The 24,320-nt window shown below is 41.6% G+C and overlaps 3 protein-coding genes across 4 annotated transcripts; 1 reads left to right on the plus strand and 2 right to left on the minus strand.

The window, feature by feature from the left end:
* The first annotated feature begins 578 nt into the window (after window positions 1-578).
* On the plus strand, window positions 579-14,479 carry adam17a (ADAM metallopeptidase domain 17a). Of its 2 annotated transcripts, none has more exons than XM_034563152.1 (19): window positions 579-815; window positions 1,080-1,212; window positions 2,181-2,314; window positions 2,605-2,693; window positions 3,092-3,281; window positions 4,724-4,854; window positions 5,128-5,214; window positions 5,932-6,057; window positions 6,551-6,695; window positions 6,848-6,939; window positions 7,394-7,546; window positions 8,706-8,905; window positions 9,048-9,151; window positions 9,290-9,424; window positions 10,017-10,147; window positions 10,312-10,390; window positions 10,534-10,622; window positions 10,796-10,855; window positions 12,842-14,479. In XM_034563152.1, exons 1-19 carry the CDS (start codon window positions 710-712, stop codon window positions 13,250-13,252), a joined length of 2,595 nt encoding a protein of 864 aa, XP_034419043.1. In that variant the 5' UTR covers window positions 579-709; the 3' UTR covers window positions 13,253-14,479. The 2 variants fall into 2 exon arrangements, with proteins under 2 accessions (XP_034419043.1, XP_034419044.1); XM_034563153.1 differs by lacking the exon at window positions 12,842-14,479 and adding an exon at window positions 11,755-11,857 and having other exon boundaries at window positions 600-815.
* iah1 (isoamyl acetate hydrolyzing esterase 1 (putative)) lies at window positions 14,444-16,555 on the minus strand. Its single transcript, XM_034563154.1, has 6 exons — window positions 16,423-16,555; window positions 16,241-16,293; window positions 15,954-16,105; window positions 15,335-15,496; window positions 15,103-15,224; window positions 14,444-14,864 (listed from the first exon to the last, which is right to left on the minus strand). The coding sequence occupies exons 1-6, from the start codon at window positions 16,483-16,485 to the stop codon at window positions 14,688-14,690; spliced, it is 729 nt and encodes a 242-aa protein (XP_034419045.1). The 5' UTR covers window positions 16,486-16,555; the 3' UTR covers window positions 14,444-14,687.
* Window positions 16,556-18,601: 2,046 nt separating this feature from the next.
* On the minus strand, window positions 18,602-24,313 carry LOC117725319 (cleavage and polyadenylation specificity factor subunit 3-like). Its single transcript, XM_034525421.1, has 18 exons — window positions 24,116-24,313; window positions 23,934-23,997; window positions 23,529-23,626; window positions 23,233-23,361; window positions 22,969-23,146; window positions 22,776-22,865; window positions 22,538-22,688; window positions 22,149-22,324; window positions 21,895-22,053; window positions 21,578-21,724; window positions 21,304-21,456; window positions 21,036-21,144; window positions 20,564-20,662; window positions 20,335-20,429; window positions 20,147-20,234; window positions 19,884-19,950; window positions 19,663-19,759; window positions 18,602-19,576 (listed from the first exon to the last, which is right to left on the minus strand). Exons 1-18 carry the CDS (start codon window positions 24,184-24,186, stop codon window positions 19,475-19,477), a joined length of 2,073 nt encoding a protein of 690 aa, XP_034381312.1. The 5' UTR covers window positions 24,187-24,313; the 3' UTR covers window positions 18,602-19,474.
* Between the last annotated feature and the right edge of the window lie 7 nt (window positions 24,314-24,320).

Raw genomic sequence — 24,320 nt, forward strand, 5'->3', positions numbered from 1 at the left:
GGTGTAAATTCCCTGCATCTAGTGTGGCTTTATTCTAGTTAAGACATCTTCGACAAGAATGAGATGTAAAGAATACATTTCACTTTTATTTTCAAGGATCAACTTAATTCAACAATGTTGACATTCTGCTAAAATTGTTTTAAATATTCTAGGGTTTTATGTTCTTGATACTTGACATTTACTACTGGCTTTCCTTGACGTCAATAGCAAAAATACATTTATTTTAGGTTGCTTTTGCAATTTAGAGGTTTTTGAATAATTAGAGTTCATGCTACTTTAAACTATTACATTTCAGACGAAGCTATTGTAGTTGTAACGGCAATAGACAATGGTCACTTTACAGGTTAATTACCTCATGTGAGGAAGGAGCCTGGAAGACGTTCAAATCAGGCATTAGAAAGTATAAAAAATACCCACAATTGTGCATATTTGTGGGTATATATACATATAAGTGCTGTCCCATTTCAAACCCTCACACTCAACCATTTAGCGGGTGCCGTCAGTACATCGACGAGGGTTCAGGGTTTAAGGCTTTAGGGGGGACGTTGGGATTGGGCCTGTCCTGTATCACGCCCTCCAAACAAGTAAGCGGATGTTATCCACTCGGTGCACTTCCGGGTAGCTCTGCTAGCTAACTGTTAGCTCTCCAGACAAACTGACTAAATTGTGACAATGACAGCGCTAGCATAGCTAACTGAGCTGCCAGAAAATGAGGAGCCTACTGTTAATTGCCTTTCTGGCTCCCTGTTGGGTCAACAGTGCCGTTAAGTCCAGAATTATAACGGAAGAAAATCACAAAGAAAACCCGGAATTCGGTAAGTAGTTTAGCAAGCTAACTTCAGTGTTAGCTTAAGTGTTACTGCTAACGTTAACGGTTTTATAGAGTCGTGTTCACGGTGACTACAATAATGTAATGCCTCATTGTGTTGTGTTTATTTACAGTGAGTATTAACACTGAGTCCTGGTCATCTGCTTAATTAAACCATATTAGGCTAGAAAGTGGATTGTCAGCTCCAGATTGTTGAACACAAATTCTGCTTGGTCGTGTATGACCATTGTCGTCTCTCAATGTCTTCCAGATGCTCTGAACTCCATCCTGTCAGATTTCGAGGTGCTGCCGGTGTCAGGCCTCCAGCTGCACTCTGTAAGGAAGAGGGACGTCCACACCCAGTCCCACCTGGAGCGCTTAGTGAGCTTCAGAGCGTTGCACAGGTAACGTGACAGCTGCGTCCTTATACCTGACATAAGCCTACCTCCAAGTACAGTTGTTTTGATCTATGGAGTGATGGTGCAAGATAGAATAGGTTTGGATATGTCTAGGTCTGTATTCAAATTAAACTCAAATGCCCAAATTGCTATGTTGTAGAAGTTATTGGTTACTGTAATCATACTGGCCGTGAAGAGTTACCTTCTTAGTGGATCTGCAATGTAAAGCCCATCTTACATTATATGTTGATTTGAGAGTAGCTGTGGCCAGATAGTGGCTGGTGGCCACTCACACACAGCACAGTTTATGTTCAACTATATATAAGAGGAGGGGATTCCCTCCAAGGACATAGGCTGTGCTATTGGTGTGCCGCTCATAACAGTGGGGCAACGATCCCATCACAGCCAGCTAGTACCTTTTGAGACGGGCAGCCCTCAGGGGTCAAAATCCAGTCTATTGTACAACAAAGTTCAGATGACAGCCAATGCTAATATCATGTCTTTGCAGTTAGTCTGATGGAGTGGGTATTTTGAATTTAAAAAAAAAATACTCTTTTTAATAGAAAATGCCCTCTCTTTGTTACTCCCTGTCCACTACAATTTTTTTTTTTTACTACAACAACTGTTACTTAAGAAGATAACCTCTTGAAGAATTGCAAGTAATATTATGCTCAGCTGATCTTTGGGATGCATTTTACCCCCTTCACTTACATTGAAGTGAGGCTATGAAGAGATCGCTTCAAAATCAGTATGATGGACAGGACATACATCGACATACATCTACAATTACAGCGAAACAATCAATGATCAGACAACATATGATCAAATCACAAGATATTAATGTTTTCTCACCTTTTATTTGTGGTACTAAATAGGCCCAATACCAAATCCCATGTGACTCCACAATATTGAAAGCAGCCATGTAATCATGTTTAGGTTAATGTAATTATTATGTGTTGTTTTATCTCTTTCAGACATTTCAAGCTTTACTTGACCACCAACACAAACCTTTTCACTGAAAACTTTAAAGCTGTGTTTGTTGATAAACACGGGAAGGAGGAAAACTACAATGTTAATCTTCAGAACTATTTCACTGGGCATGTTGTTGGTAAGTGTTATTCTACGATTAGGGATTCACTAATGTTTTTTGGAAATAAGATTTTATTTTCCTGATTTTGCATTTCACAAGAGTCTGTGTACAGTTGTGAATTATTAAGTAAATCTTAAGAGACAACTGGTTTCATTTTTGAGACCTATTTGCCAAATATTTGCAATACCGCCAATACTAGTCTGACGCCAATACTAGTCTGACGCAAATACTGCTTCTTTAAAATTATATTAACTGACAAAATATGTAAATATTTTAATACAAACTACTTTATTTGTGGTGTTTTGAAGGTGAGGAGAATTCACGTGTGCAGGCACACATAGAAGGAGATGAGTTTTCTGCTCACATTCTAACTGATGAAGCCGAGTACACCGTAGAGGTAAGAATAATCTGCGTAGAGTCCAAATAGAGTGAGTATTGACCGTTTTGTGGGTATTTTTTTGTAGTGCACGTAATCCTCAGGCTTTTTGTCCAAGGCATTTGAATCGGCCACACTGTTGACGACTATAAAGATGCTAAAACAAGACTATATTGTACATTAATACCAGAAGAATTAGAAATAATAAAAGGTCTCCATTGCAATAATCCATGACATGGCATTCTTCTAAAATGCCCTATGCCACTTAACCTCCTATCTGTCTTTTTTTTGCCAATATCTTTATATATTCTTTCTCAATCTTTGTTGCAATTTTTTCCCCCATCCTCTCTTCTCCCTGTGCCCCTCTCTGATTCCTCCGTTTGTTCTCTAATGCCACCTGTCTTTATCTGGCCATCTAGCCCCTGTGGAGGTTTACAGATTCCCCGGCTGATGGAAGATTGCTGGTTTATCGCTCAGACAACATCAAGAATCTGACCCGCATCGTCTCTCCAAAAGTGTGTGGTTACATCCACGCAGATTCTTCGAACATTCTGCCACAGACTTCCAGCAGGGATTCGGACGGGCAGGAGGAGGTGGAGCAGGAAAAGGGTGAGCTCTGCTGTCTGTTTTCCTCACTAGGAGTGGAGAGTCTTGCAAATGTGTGTGGTCATATTTGTAGTGGAAATGTGTAGGAAGAGGACAGTATATAAAGGGTTGGAGATCAGATGTGGTGCAGCCTCTGTGCTCTTATTTGTGGATGGTTAAGACTTGATCAAGAAAGAGTAGGAGGATAACGCATGTTTAAGGTAGAGAGGAGGAGGCTGTAGTAGTGAGACAAAGGATGTGGGTGTTAAGTTCTGTAACTGTCACTTTAATAAAATCCTTTGTTGCACCTAGCCAAAGTTATGCACATTCAGTACACACTGCTGACAAGTGGGTATTATGTAACATCCAAATGCCTTTTGATTCTTTTGTGTTGGAAATGTAAAGCATATAGCAGTGATAGTGTGCCAGAGATCTCTTAAACACCTCTCACTGGCAGCTGGGTAAAAACACTCATTGGGGATTTAAGTTGAGGAGAAGATTCTCATGGAGGAGGTATTCAAATTAATGGAGGCTCTGCTGCCCAATGAGATGACTGGTCTCCCACTGCTTGTTGTGGAAGCCAGGGCAGCGCACACCCACACTTCTGAACAGTGTACAGCCATGTGTATGATGTAATGCTCAAATGGGATATCTTCATGTGGTCCCTTTCTGTTATATTTCAAGTATTTATTGTTTGAAGAGTTTATGTTTCATGAAGTTATGAGGCATCACTTCATTTTCCTCTGTCCTTTTCTGTGGCAGTCAGATAAAACAGATCTTTAATTTCAATTTTAAAAAATGTGAGGATTTGCTGCTTAATTTATTTCTAATCTACTCAATTTTCATTTTTAAGACCTCGCCATGTGCTCTGGAAAGTGTTGAAGGGAATTTCTGACTATTTATTGCATTATACTGTAAAGGCAATGCACACATCATATTGGGGAAATTGTGGAGGCATTGAAATGTTAAAACTGAAGTATTACCTTTACAAAGTTAAATTGGAATTGCAGATGTTATGTCTTGTATGAGCTTCACTTAATCTATTTGGAAAAGTCAAGTGATTCAACAGAGAATGTGCAGCCTTGTTTACTATGGCTGTGTATATACAGTAGACCCCCTTACTATTATGCACTACACTATAAAGAGAAATTGCTATTTAAATTGCTATTAATTGGCTTGAAGAACAGAAGAAGCTCTTAATCAGTTCACAGGCAAATAAAAAAGACGACGTGCTCCTAAATGTGAAAATGAGGGCAATTAACAATGGGATACTGGAGCATGGCCTCATTGTTTAATTCTTCATGCATCTATCTTTGTTGAAGTTTATCCGTTTATGTTTAAATATGGTAATGCTTTAAAAGATATATTTTTACAACTTTTTATTTTCCTTTCTTGGTTTGCCTGCAACCATTTTTCTTTATACCCTGTTCCTTTCTCTCACTACTCCTGCTGTTTCTTCCTCGTAGGGTACCACCACAGAGAGAAGAGACAGGCTCATGATCACAAGAAGAATACCTGCCCCCTCTTGCTGGTTGCAGATTACCGTTTCTTTAAACACATGGGACGTGGACAAGAGAGCGTCACTCTCAACTACCTGGTCTGTTTTTATGATGCTTTGTACAAAAGCAATGCAGAGAGAATTCACCGTATAAAGATTTAACTTGCATCCATAGGGTATTATATTGAACAGGACGAGGGCAGAATGTATGTTTTTTCCACCCACAGTTTAGTTTTACATCAGATTGATACATCTATGATCAGCATTGCTACTACCCGTGAACAATTCAAAATAAGTGTCTGCTGTTGTCGATACATTTCTGTACATTAACAATTCTTGCTATACGATTTATTTTTTCTCCTCTCTCTCCAGATTGAGCTGATTGATCGAGTTGATGACATGTATAGGAACACGACCTGGGATGATGAATTCAAAGGCTACGGGGTCCAGATCCATCAGGTGTGTTTGGCCGGTTGTGTTTTGTAGTTTATTGTAATATGGTTCAAGTCTGACTTATGGAACAATTTGTGGCTTTTCAGCAGTAGACATCACTGCTCTCAGCAGCACGACAGCTTTGTTTTACATCAAGTCAATCCCGGAAGTGGAGCTGAGAATAACACTGTCCCTCACTGTGTTGAGAACTGCATTTTTAGGAGGAACTGAAAGCTTTTGTGTGTGCCCCGTAGGGTAATTTAATTTGTTCCACTGGCTCTGGGAATGAATAGAGATACTGTTTGTCATACTGTGAGTCTTGGTATTTCTCACTGAAAAGATATGCACTGAGCTGCTCTGAGTTATTGTCAAATTGTCTCCACCCTACAGGTCAAGAAGAATTTATAATGTACCGCTTCTAATCCCAACACCTTTTATAGGAAAACAAATGATGGCTTGAAACTCATTCCCCCAAAACAGGATCCCCCTCGGCCCCCCTCTAACTATGCGTTCAAGTTTTGTTACAGCTATTACAGGTTCAGGGCCATTCCTGACAAACTATGTTGCAGTTCGATGTAATAGTTCATTTATATTTTGAGGGGAAAATAAATCTACATCCTAAAGTCTGGACTATGAAGTCTTTTACACAACATTAATTATGAGCCAGTACACTAAGATTTGTTTAAATTCTTTAAATGCAATGTTAAATTGTTCATTAATGGTGTCTTCGGTTACCATTCTCAGATCATCATCAACAAGGAGCCGACAAAGGCTCCCCGTGGCCATGCTGGCACAGACTGGATCCACTATAACATGGAGAACAGCCCTGTGAGAGGGAAAGAGGTCTGGGACGTGAAGAGACTTCTAGAGGTAAGAAAGGGAGACCAAGAGCAAGATGTACATGTTTGGGAAATACTTTGAGCCCTTTTTCAGTCAAAACCAGGGGACTGCCACTGGATATGATTTGGGTAAATGTAATTGTCAACAGAATGTTACATGTGTTCACAAAAATGTGTAAAATGTACAACTGCACTGGACCCGTAAAGGCTTATCAAAGATGTATCTAGATATTGTGGCTGATAAGTAACAAGAAATGCCAGTTTCAAATATATAGATTTGAAATATAAATATATAGATGCCCTGCTCAGTATAAAGATTGCTCCAAAACCTTCTGAAAGATAAATGCTTTTGCCACATTACTGCAGTTCAATGTCAAAAGTTAAGTTTTGTTTAGATGTGATAAATGTGATTTTGAGTGACAGTATTACAAATAGTCTCTTCGTTCTACAGTGTTGCAAGTCCTTGTGAGAAACTTTGACAAATTCAAATGTTGATGTATAATAGCTTTCTTTTTGTCCCTCAGCAATTCAGCTCAGACATAGCTGAGAACGCCTCCACTGTGTGTCTAGCCCACCTGTTTACCTACCAGGATTTCGATGAGGGCACACTGGGGCTGGCTTATGTGGCCCCGTCCAAACCTCAGGCCCTGGGGGGCCTCTGCCCAAAACGTAAGGACACATCGCTTAGTGATAAAATTGCTTTGTTTTGATAAGCTAATCATTTTATTTTTGATAAACAACTACTACAGTTGTGTGGAGCCCTGGACTTTTGTAAAGCAAAACAGATTCTGATCTCTTGCATTGTTTTTGTCCTTTTGTAGCGTACTACCCATCTAACTCTGCAAAGAAGCCCAGTTACCTCAACACAGGTCTGACCAGCACCAAGAACTATGGCAAAACCATCCTAACAAAGGTCTGATTTGTCTTCCAATCATTATCCTTGATGCAACTAATTACTAGCTGCTCTCAGTTTTAGCCAGGATGTTAAGCAACATGTCACCCCGCCAAATGTAGCCTGTAGAGCAGACACACCTTTTTGCGTGGGTGTCATGAGTAATGATGTTAACACTGTTGCATTTTGACACCTCAGCAGATGTTGCCTGCTCCTCAGCACAGTTTACGGTTAAGTTTCAAAACATTGATGTGAGTTGGGAGGACGTTTTTGGATGTGTATCTATAGCCACCATGATAATATGCATGTTTTTGTCAGTGAAATAAGTGTTTGTGAATGCACAATAAGACACAGTGCCCGTCCTGCATTTGTTGCTTGATATAATTTAGTTTTTGGGCAATTTTATTTTTGATTGATACAATAGTAAACTATATGTTTCAAATAAATAACATATCATTTGTTTGTGTCCCATCAGGAGGCAGACTTGGTGACCACTCACGAGCTGGGCCATAACTTTGGAGCAGAGCACGACCCTGACAACATCCCTTACTGTGCTCCCAGTGACGACCACGGGGGGAAGTTTGTCATGTACCCTATTGCTGTGAGCGGAGACCATTACAACAACAAGGTACCCTCATGAATAGTGAACAAGTAAAAAGTGGTATTAAAACTAACAGAAGCATCACCATCTAAGTGCGAGGTATATAACAAACAAAGTATGAGGATACTGAGGATAAGTAGGAGTTCATGCTACAAAGTGTGATATGAAGTGTACATTTGAGTAGCTTGATCTACTGTGTTGTATATTATAATAAAATACTACATTTATTTTGTATTGTACTTTAAAAGGTACTCAAAGGCACTTTACATGGTAAAGACAGGAACAATAAAAGCAATAACAATATAAACAGAGAGATGACATAATGGTAACAAACAAAAACATACTGAACTAGCATTCCAGGTTAAAAGCAGATTAAAATAAATTAGTTGTAAGTGTTTTGAAAGTGTCGATTAACAGAGACTGTCTGAGGTGCTGAGGGAGAGAGTTCCAGAGGGAGGGAGCAGCAATGGAGAAGGCCCTCCCCCATGTTCAGTGCTTGTAAGGGGGGGGAAGGAAGTTGGCGTCGGGGGATCTGAGTGTGTCGGTGCAGGAGGTCAGAAAGGTATAAAGGGGCGAGGTAGTGAAGATAATTGTAATAATTTGCTGTTTGGGGAGCCAGTGAAGGTTTTGTAGGACTGGGGTGATGTGATCTCTGGTGTGGGAGTGGGAGAGCAGGCGGGCAGCTGAGTTCTGTGTTGTTGATGATTTTGGTCACAGTTGTTCCTGTGAAATATAATGACAGATAGTAAATGTACTGTACCTCCTCCACAACTGGCCTTTACAGCTAATATATATATATGAGCTACATTTTTTGGCTGAACTTTAAGGGGAAAAGTTCTGCAATTTATTTGTTGTAACTTGTTCTGCACTTGAAACTAGACTATCTTAAAGATATCTGTGAGTGCTAAAAACTAATGTGAATAACATCAGTATGCATTAGTAAAAAGGCATCCAATGGCCATCCAACTGTTAAGACAAGAATCATAAATGTTTCACTGACTTTGTATATATTTTTGTATCCAAATATGTATTTAAGGGAATAGCTTTCTTTTGAATCAGGAATAAATGTACATCTTTTATTATTCAAGTATTTTAGCTTCATTTAGCTTCTCCTTTCACAGTTGAGCATAAAGCATCCACTCCGAGTTAATATCCAACCCTCATCTACTTCTACTTCCTCCTGAAGCGCTTCTCCAACTGCAGCAAGATCTCCGTAGGAAAGACGTTACGTTTCAAGGCTCCTGTGTGCTTCAAGGAGAGGAACAGTAAGGTATGTGGCAACTCGAGAGTCGAGGATGGGGAAGAGTGCGACCCTGGCCTACTCCACCTCAACGACGACCCCTGCTGCACAGCCGACTGCAAATTCAAACTTGCCGCAAAGTGCAGGTATGAGATCCAAAAGACGCATAACCACTCGTCAAGAGTCTAAAAATATGCTCAAACATAGGATTCATTTTAAGATGGCAGAAATCTTTGTGGTACTAGTTTGAGTGGAACATACGTTCACACGTCTCTGTTCTCTCCACAGCGACAGAAACAGCCCTTGCTGTAGGAGTTGCGTGTATGAGCTTGCAGGGACAAGGTGCCAGGAACCCATCAGTGCTACCTGTAAAGGCATATCATCTTGCACAGGTGGGCGCCTCCCGCTGGTCCAACACAAGAACTGCAGTGATCACTGGAAGGCTGTTTCTTTGATGTTGGGTCCATTTTTTAATATTTGATAAATACAAAATATTTTGAAAAACTCTCTACCTTTCCGTCGCATGTTAGGCAACAGCAGTCAGTGTCCACCTCCTGAAAACGCTGAGGACGACACTGTGTGTGTTGACAACGGCCGGTGTCACAATGGAGAGTGCAACCCGTTCTGTGAAGCCATGCAGAACCTTCAGTCCTGTGCCTGCAACGGTAAAGAGCAGCTCATTCGAGGGATATTTTAACCACATGCTATGCTATGACATATTTAGCGATGATATTTTATAGTTATTTATAGTTTCTTTTTTGATGGCATCCAAATATATGGCATTTTTTTATACTATTTCTTATTTCATCAACTATGTAATTTGACATGACATTTTTATGTAATTTTAATGAAATGCAATACTATGATATTGTTATGAAATTTATTATAGCATACAATAATATGCCATTTTCTATGTAATTTCTTTGACATTCTACACTATTACATTTTACGTGGCATTATTTACTCTGACATTTTTACAATATTCTCATTAAATACTATACTATCTGTTTTTTATGACATAATATGACACCTTTTTTAATTCCCTTTTTATAACATGCTGGACTCTATGACTGTTTTTATGATACTGGATAAAGGATTTTATTGAAATGGCAGTGGCTTAATAAAAGATTTTTAAGAGAATGTTCACAGGTTTGAATGAATGTTTTTCTCTCTGATGTGTATGCACTGCCAGTGTTTATGACAAAATATATATATATATTAACATATAAAACAGGGAATCTCCTTTCATCTTTGCAGAGACGGACAACTCCTGTAAAGTATGCTGCAGGGGAAATGACGGTGCCTGCTCTCCTTTCATCCAGACCAATGGCAGTTTCCTTTATCTTCGCAAAGGAAAACCCTGCACTGTGGGCTTCTGTGACGAAGGCGTGAGTCATCAATCTTTTATATCTGTTCATTCTCTCCTACCAAGTTTCCGTCATGCTTAATATTTTGTTTTGATTCCCTAACACAGCTCTAAAAGGTCCACAATGAGTTTGATTATTCTTTATTTGGCTATGTGCAGAGTGTCAACTTTCTCTTGTCAAAACAGGGAAAGTGCATGAAGCAGGTGCAGGATGTGATCGAGAGGTTGTGGGATTTTATTGACAAGCTGGACATTAACACATTCGGTGAGTTGGTTACAACAGGCCCCGCTAAAATCTAATCAACTTCCTGAGAACATGAGTATGGAAAGTATTTTTCTTGTTGTTGATTGTAGTCTTGTCGCCCTCCTTACCTTGGTCTCTCTGTTTTTCGTGTCTCTGTCCATCAGGGAAGTTCCTGGCTGATAACATAGTGGGCTCTGTCGTGGTGTTTTCACTTGTCTTCTGGATTCCTCTCAGTATCCTCGTTCACTGCGTGGTAAGAATCTGCTGCACATCAATTTACACTTGTTCCCATTGTCTTTAGTGTGATATTACCTGATACTTTTTTGGATTCTGGGTTCTGTTTGAAGGAAAAGCACGTCTCTACAGGAATTACCTCAATTGTTTAACTCTTTTAAATGCTGACAATCTTGTCATTTTCTGCCGCAGGACAAACGGCTTGACGAGCAGTATGAAGATAACACAAAGTCCTTCTACTACCCTCCAAGCGTAAGTTCCTCATCTCTCATGCCTCTGTAAGATCCTGTGCCTTGCTGCCACACTAACCAAACTAATACAGTCCCACATTGCTTTTTTAAAGATGTTGTCATCTTAAATATGGGAGGGAGAGGGTGGAGGCATTTGCCTCTTTTCTGAATCTATGTTTAGATTCCTGCATCATTTGTCAGCTTTGAAAGAGGTGCTACACAATGTACATTCAGCAAAAAACCTTGCTTGGTGGAAAGTAAATAAGATTCAATTCGCAACCAATAAAAAAAAGGATTTACTTCTTACATGTTTAACATTATATGTATTTTCTGGTATGTTTGACAGGGATTTAAAAAAAAGAATCTTTGGAAATGTAGAAAATCTTTTGGCTAATATGTATATGTGTATATGGCTTTTAGGATTATTTTTAAATGGCCCTGAAAACACATTGTCAGTGTTTTACTCAGAGGTCAGGAGTGAAGTTGAAATGGTTCACATAATAAATCTTTGTACTTGTTTTCATTTTCTGTTGTCTTTTCACTGGTTTGAAGTGCTAGAGCTGAATTGGAAAAATACATTGTGTACTTTTTGTGCCAGTAAGGCGTTTGCAATATTTTAATTAAAATCTGAATACAGCTGTGGGGTTGTTTGCTTGTTCTGCATGATCAAACCTCATGCACACAGTCCTGCCAATTAGATTTGCTGAGCGTTTGAGTGTTAAACACTCGGTAATAAATAAGCATGTCTCTTTCAAAAAAGTAACCTTGATTGTTGCTTATAATTATGAATACTTGATGTGACTGAGAAAGATGTACGTTTTTAAACCAAACCAAATGATCAGGGGCTTCAAGAAAGGCCTTTTGTGGCATCACAAGAGCCTAATGCTGTACTTCGTAATTTGACAGTATTTTTTGGCTTAGTTTTGAAAACACAGGTGAGAGCAGGATCCGTAGGGGCCTCACTGACAGTGCCAGGTTCAAACTGCCAATGACCTGTCCATCACTCTTTGCCTTGGCCCTTTCCATTCTCATTGGAACTGCAGCAGATGGTGGAAGTTTATAGTCGAGCTCCCGCCATAGGTGAGTGCGCGTGCCATGGCTTGGTGTTTCGTTGCCATTGAGTCCATGAGGATGCATGGTCAGTGGCCCACGTTTGGGATACTCCTGCACTCACTTACTCCTCGACGTAATCACTGATCAGGTTTCACATTTCCAGCCCTCAAACTCTCCTGCTCCTTTCACCTCGAGAGACGAAGTGAGAGAGGCTCAAAGCAAAGCTAATTAATGTGACTGGGTGGCTAGAAGTGTGCTTCTCTTCACCGAGTCATATCTGATCAGAAATTACCTCAAGAAAGCAAGAATGCATTTTAGGAGTATTCAAACAGAGAGAGGACTGAAAAGGTTGCACCTTGTTGTCGTTTGTGAAATCGGATGCGGTGTGTGTCAGCGTTTTTTAAGTTTTGCATCAGCTGTTGTTGAAGCCACAAGAAGGAAGAGGGTAATATCCTTTAGGTGGTTGTCGTTTTGATTGACCTTTTCTTTTTCTTTTTGTAATTGCTGTCTGCACAGTTTTTTTAGGTTTGATTGGGAACACGTGGAGACTGAGGGTACATTCCTCTGTAGACCTTTGTCATGGCAGACATTTTGACTTGTAATGGCAGGAAAAGCACAGGAACAACTAATCACATTAATGATCCATTTAGGTGTTACAGGAAGTTCTGCAAGTGAGTCGGCATGCACGCATCCTAACAACACAAAATGTCCACTATGAGAAATGTTTGTTTTACTCATTCCCACTTTTAGAGGGGGCATTGGGGATGATAGCTTTTTACTAAACGTCTCTTAGTATACTGGCCTTTAAGGTTTCGATTATTCACTTTTTACCACCATGAAATAGTTAGTTAGGAAGATTTGAGCCGAATGGAGTAAAAAGGGAATGGAATCCTCCTCAGTCGGAGACGGTCAGCTTTGATGTGCTTTGGCTTCACATGTTTTTCTCGCTCTCCAGAGTCAAGACATGCTGAACAACATCGAGTCAGCGTCCGTGCGCATCGTCAAGCCTCCTCAGCCTCCCTCCTCCTCCTCCGCCGGCCGGATCGCGCCCTCCTCCCTGCCCCTGCAGCAGAGCCAGGTCGGGGCCTCTCCCGCGGCCAGCACCAGTACCCCGGCCCCCGACCCGAGCTTCGGCCTCACCCCAGACAGCGCAGGGGGGCCGCGGATGGCCACCATCCAGGAGGACACCAGCAGCGACTCTCACCTGGGAGAGGAAGGCCTGTCGGACGATTTCACAACCGCAGGAGCCTCCTCGTCGGTTACGAAATCCTCTTACGAGGATCTGACAGAGCAGAACCCGTCGGCCAAGGACAGACGACGCCTCAAGAGGCAGGAATGCATTGACACCAAAGAGACGGAGTGCTGAGAGTTTGGCTTTTTGGTTTAGTACCAACGAGGCACCAACACATACAGATATGTGTTTTAGGGAACACGCAAATACCTGCATCAAATGCATTTTTCTTATTCCAAATCAGAGATTAAAGGTAATGGTAACCATGATGTGGATATCATTCAGTCAGCTTCAACCTGGATTGAACCACCACACAGAAAATACATGAGTCGTCACACATCCCGGTGAAACTAAATATTTACTGAAGTGAATTCATGTTTTTTTTTTGCCTACGGTTAATATTGCTTTGTCTTTTCTAAGTTAGGGCGTCCCTGGTCAGACGAACCCTGGGAGATCTGTTGTGATCTGTGGAGCTAAATCTACTGAGGGCTGGTTGCCCAACACGGCATGAAGTTAACTTATCTTTTTTGTCTATCATATGTCCCTAAATGCTGGTGCAGGAAGTATTCATGGCAATGAACCTCCCCGGTTGGTTCCACTAACACATTAACAGGTGAATGGTTCAACATGTCATTGATGATTGTTGTGATATTTTACTGTTTTAAAAAGAAACTTTTCAGTGTGATATGTTAATCAGCAAACTTTTACTTCAAAATTTGTTTTTAGTTTTTTCAGAACTGCACTTCCAAGTATTTTTTCCATATCACTGGTTTTATATATGTTCTTTCTATGATGTGTCATTAATAGTTTATTTTATATATGTGCAGGCTTGTAAAACACTTCATTTGCACTTAGAATGCAACATTTAATACTACACTGGGTCTCTTCAGGAATACACTTGTTTGTCCAGCTGTTGATATATATTGTCTATATAAAACAACATGGTGCCTTTTCTGATTTTGTGCCTAACAATTCAACTTCGACGAGATGAACAATAATACTGAATTAAATTTTAAAAGGAAGTTCCTGAGGTGCTCAAATGTTATTTTTTCCGTTTGGTTTTCGGTCCTTGTGTATTGTTATCTTATGCCGTCTCGCCACTGTCGCCTGCTGTATCACATGTTCAAATTGTTAAATATGTACTTTCTGTAGGTCAAGGAGAAAAAAAAATACTGTGTCGCTAACATTGACTGCTGGATTGATGTGAACTGTTGTACAAGCATATATCCTGTCATATATTCTGATGTGTATATTCTTAATATGTCTGTGTTTATATGTCACCAGAGTTACTTTTAAGGTTTCTTGCTTCGATTCCTTAAACGCATCTCAAAATAAATCTTTATTGTGCATTTTAAACAATAATACATGGTCTTGTATTTGACATACTGATGAACAAAACAGCTGCTTGATTGTTTTGTAGCAGGGATGCAGTCCAGTGTTGGGCTCTGGTCGCCCAGAAGTTCACAACAAGTGCCACAAAAAAAGTGCTGGTGAGTGTTTTTATTCTCAACAGAATAATATCTGGCCCTGTAGGATTTGGAGATGCCTTTCAAAGCCAACGTCTTCTTCTTCACGGGTCACAGAGTAGACTGCTCTCGGGGCTCTTTGCGTCCACGTCTCCCCAGTAAGGCAGGATAAAGGGCAGGTCAGCCACGCGGCTCTCCAGCAGCCCCCACAGGTGCTGAGCAACAAACTGGTTTCCCCTCTGCGAGAGATGCAGCCCGTCAGACAGATAGACGGTGTAGTCCTGCGTGGCAAGAGAACAAAACAGTGAGACTTTTGTTAAATGAGGAATATCGCAATGCTAGGTTTAGTCACTTTCAGTTTATTTCATATTGAGACATTTGAAACATTTAAGAAAAAAATTTGATCGTAAATGTCCAAGAAACTTGAGTAAAGCTTACAATTTTCCTGCTCATTTAATTTATCAGCTGATTAAAAAGTCTTCAGTCGTCTCACGAAACGCAGCCGTGACAATTACCCACCTGTCCATCTTTCTGCATGAGCGTCCAGAGGTCCAGGGCGACTGCACCACACTCACTGGCAACCTGGACACACGCCTGCGCATACTGCCCCGCTGCAGAGTTGTGGCGATTGAGTGGACATCCTGAAAAAAGGACAAGGAAGCACTCGTGATCTCTGTAGGCGTGGAATGTAAGGTTGGCCTGTGTGACGTTACAAAAGCAAGACAGTAGAAGAATTGTGAATGCGCGTTACCTTTCAGAATACACTCCTTCTCCCAGGCTGGCTCGTTGAGAGGTGGAGGGGTGATGAATATGACTCTGTCTGCTGGCACTCCGGCTGAAGCCAGAAGCCTGCTGATGTCCCTCAGGTTCTCTGAATACTCCTTCAGAGGGATGTGCTGTTGTGGGTTTTTATCTGCATGACAGGATCAGGCGAAAGAAGAACAAATCATACAGAAACATTGGGAAGGAATGAGTCATTATTAAAAGAGAATATTTTTAAAACATTGTTTGTAATTAGTCATTTTGGATAATCCCCAAAAGTCTAATTCTTAATCTAATGGCGCATATTTTGTGGTGCATTTTAATGTGGTGATCTTGATCTATTATGTCAAAATGTCATAAAATACATCATGATCAAAATATTATTAAATGCTATTTTAAAGTATGTCATAAATGCAATACGTAATGTAATTGCATACTATGTCAAAACAGTTTTTTAATGGCCCACTATCATACAATGAGTGAACAAATATTAATGTGCAAAATATGCAGAGGACCCACTTAGGCAAGAAAAACAATGATAGAGATACATACAGTACTTCTGAAATCAGATACAGAGAGTTTGCAGCATTGTATTCGTCACTTCTTACCTTCCAAGGCACAGTCGTTGGCTCCAAAGAAGACGGTGACCGCAGCGATGTTGTTGTCTGCGGAGTTTGTGACGTTGACGATGCGAGGAAGAAGGAGTTTAGCCCACCTGGAGTTGTAGCCAGACAGTCCTCTGTTCACAACATCACACTTTCTAAAAGGAAATCATGTCACATTCAGATCTTAGTCAAAAGCACAGCATTTAGTTTGAATAGCACGTATGAGAAAGTAGACGAGCACTTCCACGACAAAATGAGGAACTGATAACTTAGGAACTAAAGATACTCACCGAGCTAGTTTGTTGGCGAGTTCCGCCCCCCAACCATGGGCTTGAAATGAAAACTGAAAGAATCAACAGCAACTGCGTTATTCATCGCAAACTTCAGCTGGAAAGCGAGCAGCCAGTGTTAACGACCGCGTGTTGGTTAACTCTGACTGTTGGCTGACACGATGTTAAAGTCTTGAACTGACCTGTGTGATGGAGTCCCCAAATAAAATCACTTTGGGCCATATTACTGTGTTGAACTTAGACATTTAAAACTGGCTGCACCGTATACTGAAAAGGGCTGCGCAAGACAATACTTCCGGTTAGGGGCGTGTCTTACGAATGGGCAGTTTACCACACTTCACAATAAAGGTTTTAACATGTCTTTTTTTGTACATGTAGTACATTTAGTTAAATGATGCATTAACACATTATAATATAAATGTAAAACTATATTATAATTAGACAATCTAAATCTGGATTTATAACAATAATAAGTAACCAATATCATAATGGGATATACAGCAGCAACACAAACACCATCCTCCAATATGTTCATTAAGTTGAATCAACGCCTTTCTAAAACACTTTCAATAACAACTGAAGATTAAAACCTTATTGAATATATCATTTGTTGCAGGAGTAGATGTACCCTATACACCGACAACTGAGTGGTACCCATATAGTGTCTGTGTTTGTTAGATGGTAATAGTTTAAAAGTTGTAGAATATCTCAAACTACATACATATGCGTTAAACATCTGGTATGCGTCGATACAAAATAATCGAACATCATGCAGAACTCCACATATTGATTTGTCTCGTGTAGTTATTCTGGTTTCCCGTCGGGGGCGCTGCAGCTCGACGAGCGCCGCCATCAGCATCCCGGAAGTCAGCGTTTGTTTTTTAACCCCGTCCAACATGGCGGAGGTCCGACTGCGTTCCGGAAGGGGAGCGTACAACTTTGCCCAACAAACATGTAGTCGATACCTCCTTGAAAGTCGGATCGAACAAAGTAAACGCGCATCGGCGGAGTTTCTTCTCGGTGACATTCAAAGTGGAGAACTACGGCGAGCCGGAAGTGCAGCCTCAGGGGACAGTTACACAACGGGGACACCATTGTTTGGTCCTGTTGACAATGTCTGGGAAGTCCTCAGCGAAGAGGATTGCCTTCATGAAAAGCCGCAGATTCAAAACATAGCGACGTGTCTCCCTCGGTACCGGATCAACGGCAGCTTCCGGTGTGCTGTTTGGTCCGCTCGTCCACACCAGAGCTCCGGGACGAGTGTGGGACTGGGACAGGTGGTGTTCATCAGAGCTTACAGCGACGACGGAGCGCGATCGGAGCCGCTTTACAAAACCAAAACGGGCTACTATGACATCCTGGGAATGTTGCCCACTGCCACTCAAACGCAGATAAAGACCGCCTACTACAAGCAGTCCTTCGTCTACCACCCGGACAGAAACGCCGGCAGCGAGCACGCCAAGGTCCGCTTCTTCGAGATCAGCGAGGCCTACACGGTGCTGGGCAATAAGGCGCTGAGGAAGAAGTACGACCGGGGTATGCTGAGTCAGTCGGAACTCATCGCCACAGCCAGACCCTCTGCCAAGGACACCGGGGGCTCCGCCAGAGAGCAACCCGGGAGCCGACACTCTGTGGTGGGCACAGACAGCCGAAGGGGCGTCTTTGATTTCGACAAGTTCATCAAGGCCCACTACAACGAGCAGCTTCAGAGACAACAGGACATCAGGCTCCACAAGGAGGAGATGCTGAAGAGGAAGGAGGAGACGAATGTGGAGAAGATGGGCACGATGATGGCGATGGGGGTTATGGTGCTGATAGCGACGGCCTTGGGTTTAGTGACCAGTTTTAAGTGAGGATGTTGTCCTTGTTAGGAACTCTGGTCTCACTTGAATCATCATCACTATTAACATTACAAAACAACAACAACACCTAAATGCTGTTAAACACACTGTTTTGTGTGCGAACCTCAATTAAAATAATGAAATATTGTGCAGGATGGATGACTCTACATCGTCCTTTGCAATTAAAATAGGATCACGCTGTTCTGTGAAAAGCTGCAAATCAAAGCCTGCATCACAGTACTGTATACTTGCAATCTGGCTGTGAACACAGTCAATGCAACTCCCAGCAGAGCAGTAGGGATAACTGGTCCTGGCAATACAATGCCCACATTATTTAAATCAGCAATTGTCTGATTGAATAATAAGTAACAAGATTATCAACTGGCTTTTATAAAGTCATCTGTCTTGCAGATTTCTTTATTTGTAATGTTGACACAAGTGAGGGTTTCATGTGTTGCTATTTATGAAGCAATGTGAGGGATGTGTACATTAGTCATATATTGAGAGCCCTATGTTAATTATAAAGATGTCTTTTATTTATTGTAAAAAATCCACATTGTTCAGATATTTAACTAATAAATGAGGTGATCAGTGCCTGGCAGAGTACAGTGAAACAAATGTTGCTTGAGTCTTTTGTTCGTCAACATTCATTTAAAGAACATTTTCTGACACTAGCTGGTGAAATACCTAATCAAACTTAACCAACGGAATAATTATTCAATAGTCAGCAGTTTGTGAAATTAATTTTTAAATATATAATAAACACAAACATTTCGTGCATTTTGAAATTCAGTTCACATCACAGTTAAAAGTAAACAAGTCATGCACATTAGTAACCAACTCTGCAAAACCTACAGCGCATTACATGAATACGGTCAACTTATTACATATATTATAGTTAAAAGTGCTTGCATAACAAAAAAGAAACACTACAATCTATGCAAACAAATATCCACACAGCTTATTAAATTACCTTTTTTTGTTTTACATGGTAGCTCACAGGTCATAAACATAGTTAGTTATTAAAAGGTTGTGGGACTGGGATTTGTTCTTGAGGCTTTCCACGACACCGAACCAGACATGGCAACTAACGATTTTAAACTATAGTTAGATGAATCTGCAACTGTATTGATTTGTTCTTCGATTGATTTTGTATAAAATGAGCTAAAATACTTCAGATCCCGGCAGTGTAGAAATATTGACGTCAGACAAATCACAATGACTCTTGGCAACATGTTATCAGCACACAGCAGCGTGTTAACTTTCAACAGTGAATTTGTCAAATTATTCTTTGTTATTATATCTGTGACGACCGAGCTTGAGAAACTCTGTCCCTCATTAGTTTAAAGGTGATGTCTGATTTGTTATGAACACCACAGCCCCATCTCCGCTCTCAGATGACCGGGTTGAGGGCGTCGTAGAGCCGCTGCACTGCCAGCTCAACCATCTCTCTCAGGGAGTCGTCCTCTGCGCATTCATCCTCGTAGCCCACCGACTGATAGGGGGAGAGGCATTTAAAAAACAATCCTACACCACAGACATGGTTCTGTGTCTTGGTCCAACAAGCGAAAAGGTTCTCACCCTCGTTTCCAAGCAGATGTGAACCGTCTTCCCATCTACTGTCACAGAGATGTTTTTCTCATCACTGAAATCCACACATTCCTCTCCAAACATGTCCCTAAAGACAGAGAGAGAAGCACGATGTATTCTCCTAATTAAAGTAAAGCTCAGTACACCTTTTAAAGAGCGTTTGCATGTATACAATATTAGAAACAAGTTCATATAGGTTGAGTGTCACTCACTGCAACATGACTCCTAGTCGGGTTTGGAAGATGTCCATGTCCATAATGGAACTCTGGGTCTCCATGGCTGTTCATCATGAATCACATTAAATAGGAATTCAGATAAACAAAGCCCATCACAATAACCAGACACAATGCAGTACGTTTAATTTTTGAGTAATTAGACAAATGGGCTCAAATGAAACGATGAGTAATTTGCTTCCTAAAGCATTCGAAACTAAAGATCCAGACCAACAACACACACATCAGATTTCCAGACAGACCTTTCTGAGCCTTTGGGTTGGACTGGACTTCCAGCACGACAGTGGTGACAGCGTCGGCATACATGTCATTGAGAGGGTTCGCTAGCCACTGAGACGGGGGATGAAGACAAAGGACGGTTGGGTAAATGAGCCAGTCTGAAGAGAGCAAAGCGTCGCTATCCTGCATCAGACTAAGCAGGACCACTCACCTCCAGCAGCACCATGCCCACCTCGTGGACCAGAGTGATATTTTTAAAAATCTTCAAAGTGTTCTTCTCAGTCCCGTCCAGTTCCTCTACGTCACCTGAGTCAAGAGAAGAAGAAGACGGCCGCAGTCGGTGTAAACTCAAAGGGAAAACAGCTCTGTTCTTTAGGAATGGACCAAAATCAATAATTATGTTTGAAAAGTGTGCACGTACTTAAATATGGCGGTCTTACCGGTGAGGTTCCTCAGATGGCAGACGAGCAGCGAGTACGGCCCGGTGAACGGGATGGCCTGTGTTTGTTTCACTGTGCTCATGGCCAGCTCTGTGTATGCTACAAAACAGAAGCATCCGGTCAATCCAGGAATCGCTGCTTAGTCAAATATTAAAGATTGGGCAGCAGTTTGCGTAAATGAATCAGGAGACAAATTCTTCCTTTAGACATGTACATAATCAACAAAGTATACTTTGTTGATTATGTACATGGGCTTGGCTTATGAAAAACTGGAGCCAACATGATCAAGGTTACTCTTTTTTGTCTTGATTCCCCGAAGTCACTGACTTAAAATATACTCCTTAATATAGATTACTTAAATGTGTTGTAGCCAATAAACTGGATCGACTGGGGCTGACTACCAACGCACACAGGGGGGCCTATGCTGCAGCCTGCGGGCGAGACAGTTTAGAGAACAGCAACAAAAACGTACTAGAAAGGTCAGAGGGATTGAGGATGTGGTAGTTGAAGTTCTTTTTCACCAGTATGCCTGACACCCTCTGGCTCTGGACACACTTCTTATCAGCCAGAGAGCCCATCACCTGGAGGAGGAGGAGTGCATCTATAACAACACTAGCACAAGGTCATGCACGACATGCAACAATCATGACTGAGCATTCTTTAGCCACAGGGACTTCAGACCATGAACATCTAGAGAGAAGAGAAAAGGTCAGAGACAGACAGACAGGCAGTTTATTGACCTTGGCCAATTTCTCTCCCCTGAAGTTGAGGGTGACAGCTTCTGTGTTGCGAGGGTTGTGGACTTCGATGTGAACCTGGTCATTATCCTCGTACTCCCTGATGAGTGCAGCCTTCAGACGGGCCATTTCATTCTGCTCCCCGTGGACCAGGATCTGACGATAATATGTAGTAAGGAAGGTCAAGGATTTCTTATTCACGACTGATATTACAAAAGGGTACAAATAACTGAGAATTTTAGAAGACAAATCAATGAATTTGTATTTCCTCTCGCACCACATGAGGAGGCTTGAGGGCCCTGATGAACTCGCTGGTCTGCTGGTAGTCAGTGTGGGCAGAGAAAGAAATGTAGTCCACGGACATCTTCAGCTGCAGCTTCTGCCCCGACATGGTGGTGATCTCCTCCGGCTCAGACATGATGTGCTGCAGAGAGCACACGACACATCACAGTAAGATGCTGTATGAATACATTCACTGTTTCCACAGACACATCCGATTGGAGTTTTGCTGGCCAAAACTTGCTGAAATGATGGCACTAAATGTATCTGTCTATTATTAGAGAAACACCGTCCGGTATAGTGTTCTAGTCTGACCTTGGCCAGTGTTCCCTCGACACAGTACCCAGCGATGATGACTCCGTTCCTCTTATCCGTGCACCAGCTCTCAAAGAGCTCCCTGGAGAGCCCACTCTGCATCATACCAGGAGAGGCCATCACCACACTGGGACCGATGTCATCAAAGTGATCCATGCTCTGGAAGAAGAAAAAAACACAGACGCCGCAGTTATAGATATTCAGCAGCCTAAAGCGATTACAGTCTGGGCGTCTGTGTCTGTAGAGCTCTCTACCTTGAGGTTGCTGATGTGCTTGAAGACAAAGGGGTTGTTGATATTGATGGCTTTGCGTATCTTGTCGTTCATCGCGTTGACGTAGGTCTGGTACACAGCCATGCACTTCTTGGCCAGGGATGAAGCATAGTAGATGGGGATGTCATGGAGCTCTGGGTGGTTCTGCCAGTACTCATCTACAGGAGAACATGAGACACAATCATACAGACTCCTCCGATTGACACATAATTGAATACAGATGCAACAGACAAAACCAGTTAATGTAATACAATGCAGATATTAAGCAGAGAAAAGGGTCAGACAAATGATAGCATAGTGGCTGCCAATGTTGGTGACACTGCTTATTCAGAGGCATAATTCATATCAGGGTGTCACAAACCACTTCTCACCCAGAATGAGCAGCAGTTCCTGGGCCCGCCCCAAGGCGAACACGGGGATTAAACAGCGGCCTTCTCTGTTGACAATGTCATGGACTGTGTTACAGAAGCGAGCTTCTCGCTCCTCCCTCTTCTCATGGATGTGGGTGCCGTAGGTAGACTCCTGCAAAACAATAACAGGAATCACCACGTTGGCTTCAGCCAAAGATCCATTAAATGAGTGTACAAGGTGATTTAATATTTGGCATACTATGATTAAGATGTCAGGTTTGACACTGGGGATCTCCGCTGCCATCAGATGCCTGTCTTCCTGCCGGGAGAAGTCTCCTGTGTACAGCAGCTTCGGAGAAGAAGAAAAAACAGGCCGACAATGTTCTTGTTAAGTGAACTTAGTTTTTATGCATCATTGGATCTCTCGGAAACAAAAAAACAGGAGTCGTTACCTTGACTCCTGCTATTTCGATCATGAACATGGCAGCTCCCAGCACATGACCAGCGTGGTAGCACCAGAACTTGATTCCAGCCACCTCCTTGACCTCGTGGAAGTTGATGGTCTCGATCTTATCCATGCTCTCCTCCAGGTCGGTCTCGGTGTACAGCATGTCATCTGCAGAAATGTTGCTGCGAATAATCAAAGACAAAATGATTGTAGGCACTGTATTATTATTTTGGAAGTCTTCCATAATGATGAGTACTACTGCTCCTACCTGACTTTGACGTAGTCTGACAGAAGCCAGCGGTAGATGGCCTTAGTAGCGTGGGTCATGAACGTCCTGCCCTTGAAGCTGGTCTTTTGTAGGAACCAGGGCAGAGCTCCACAGTGGTCCAAGTGGAAGCTGGTGAGAGGATACATACGTGATGATCAAATGACATATCCTTAGTTATGTTTTGGAATACAATCAAAGTAGAATACAAGTTGAACATGCATGAATAAGGAGATAACCGATACAGAAGATACTTTAAATAGACAGTTCAACACATAAAGGGAGGAGGAAAGACCCACTGGCTGATGAGCAGCAGGTCTATCTCAGCTGGGTCTATCAAGTCTATGTAGGGGAGAGCATCCATCCCCTCCAGCCCCGGGTGGATGCCACAGTCCAGCTGCAAAACACAAACATGACTCAATATCAATAGTGCTCTTCAGGGTGTCCTGGATGCACCAGACAGGACTCTAAAAAACAACAACAAAATAATAATGAAAACTTATAAAATAATAACAACAGACTGCATATTAGTACATACACAAAATAATAACATAGAATGACATGTTTTAATAGTTATTGCTGTTCTATAATATAGATGTGGTGTTGGGTTAAAATATAGTGTTATACTGCTTACATTTTGACTGAGGTACACATACAGTTTGTTTGAAGTCACACAGCAGCATAAATACTTTAGTAATATTTACCATAATTTTCCTTCCTTTGAACTCCAGGATGATGCATGACCTCCCAACCTCCTGACCAGCGCCCCTGTAGTTAAAGTTACATAACAAGATAGCATTTACATTTATGTATTGATTTATTGTTAATGTGTGTGCATATAGAGGCAGCCACTCAAAACCTTTATTCATAAAAATAAAAAACTCACAGTGGACGAATTAGGAGCTGGTCACTCTCCTCTGCGGGGACAATCACCTCTACTTTGCGCTTTGTCGCCATATGTGTGTTCAATTTAGCAAGTCAATTTAAAAATAGAACAAATAAATGCGGTCACACTGCACTGCCACTGCACTGTGCGTTGCATGAATTAGGGAGGGGGCAGACTCGTGCGACGTCACATTTCCGGTGCTGTG

The sequence above is a fragment of the Cyclopterus lumpus genome, chromosome 22 (genome assembly GCF_009769545.1).
Source record: "Cyclopterus lumpus isolate fCycLum1 chromosome 22, fCycLum1.pri, whole genome shotgun sequence".
Taxonomy (NCBI): Eukaryota; Metazoa; Chordata; class Actinopteri; order Perciformes; family Cyclopteridae; genus Cyclopterus; species Cyclopterus lumpus.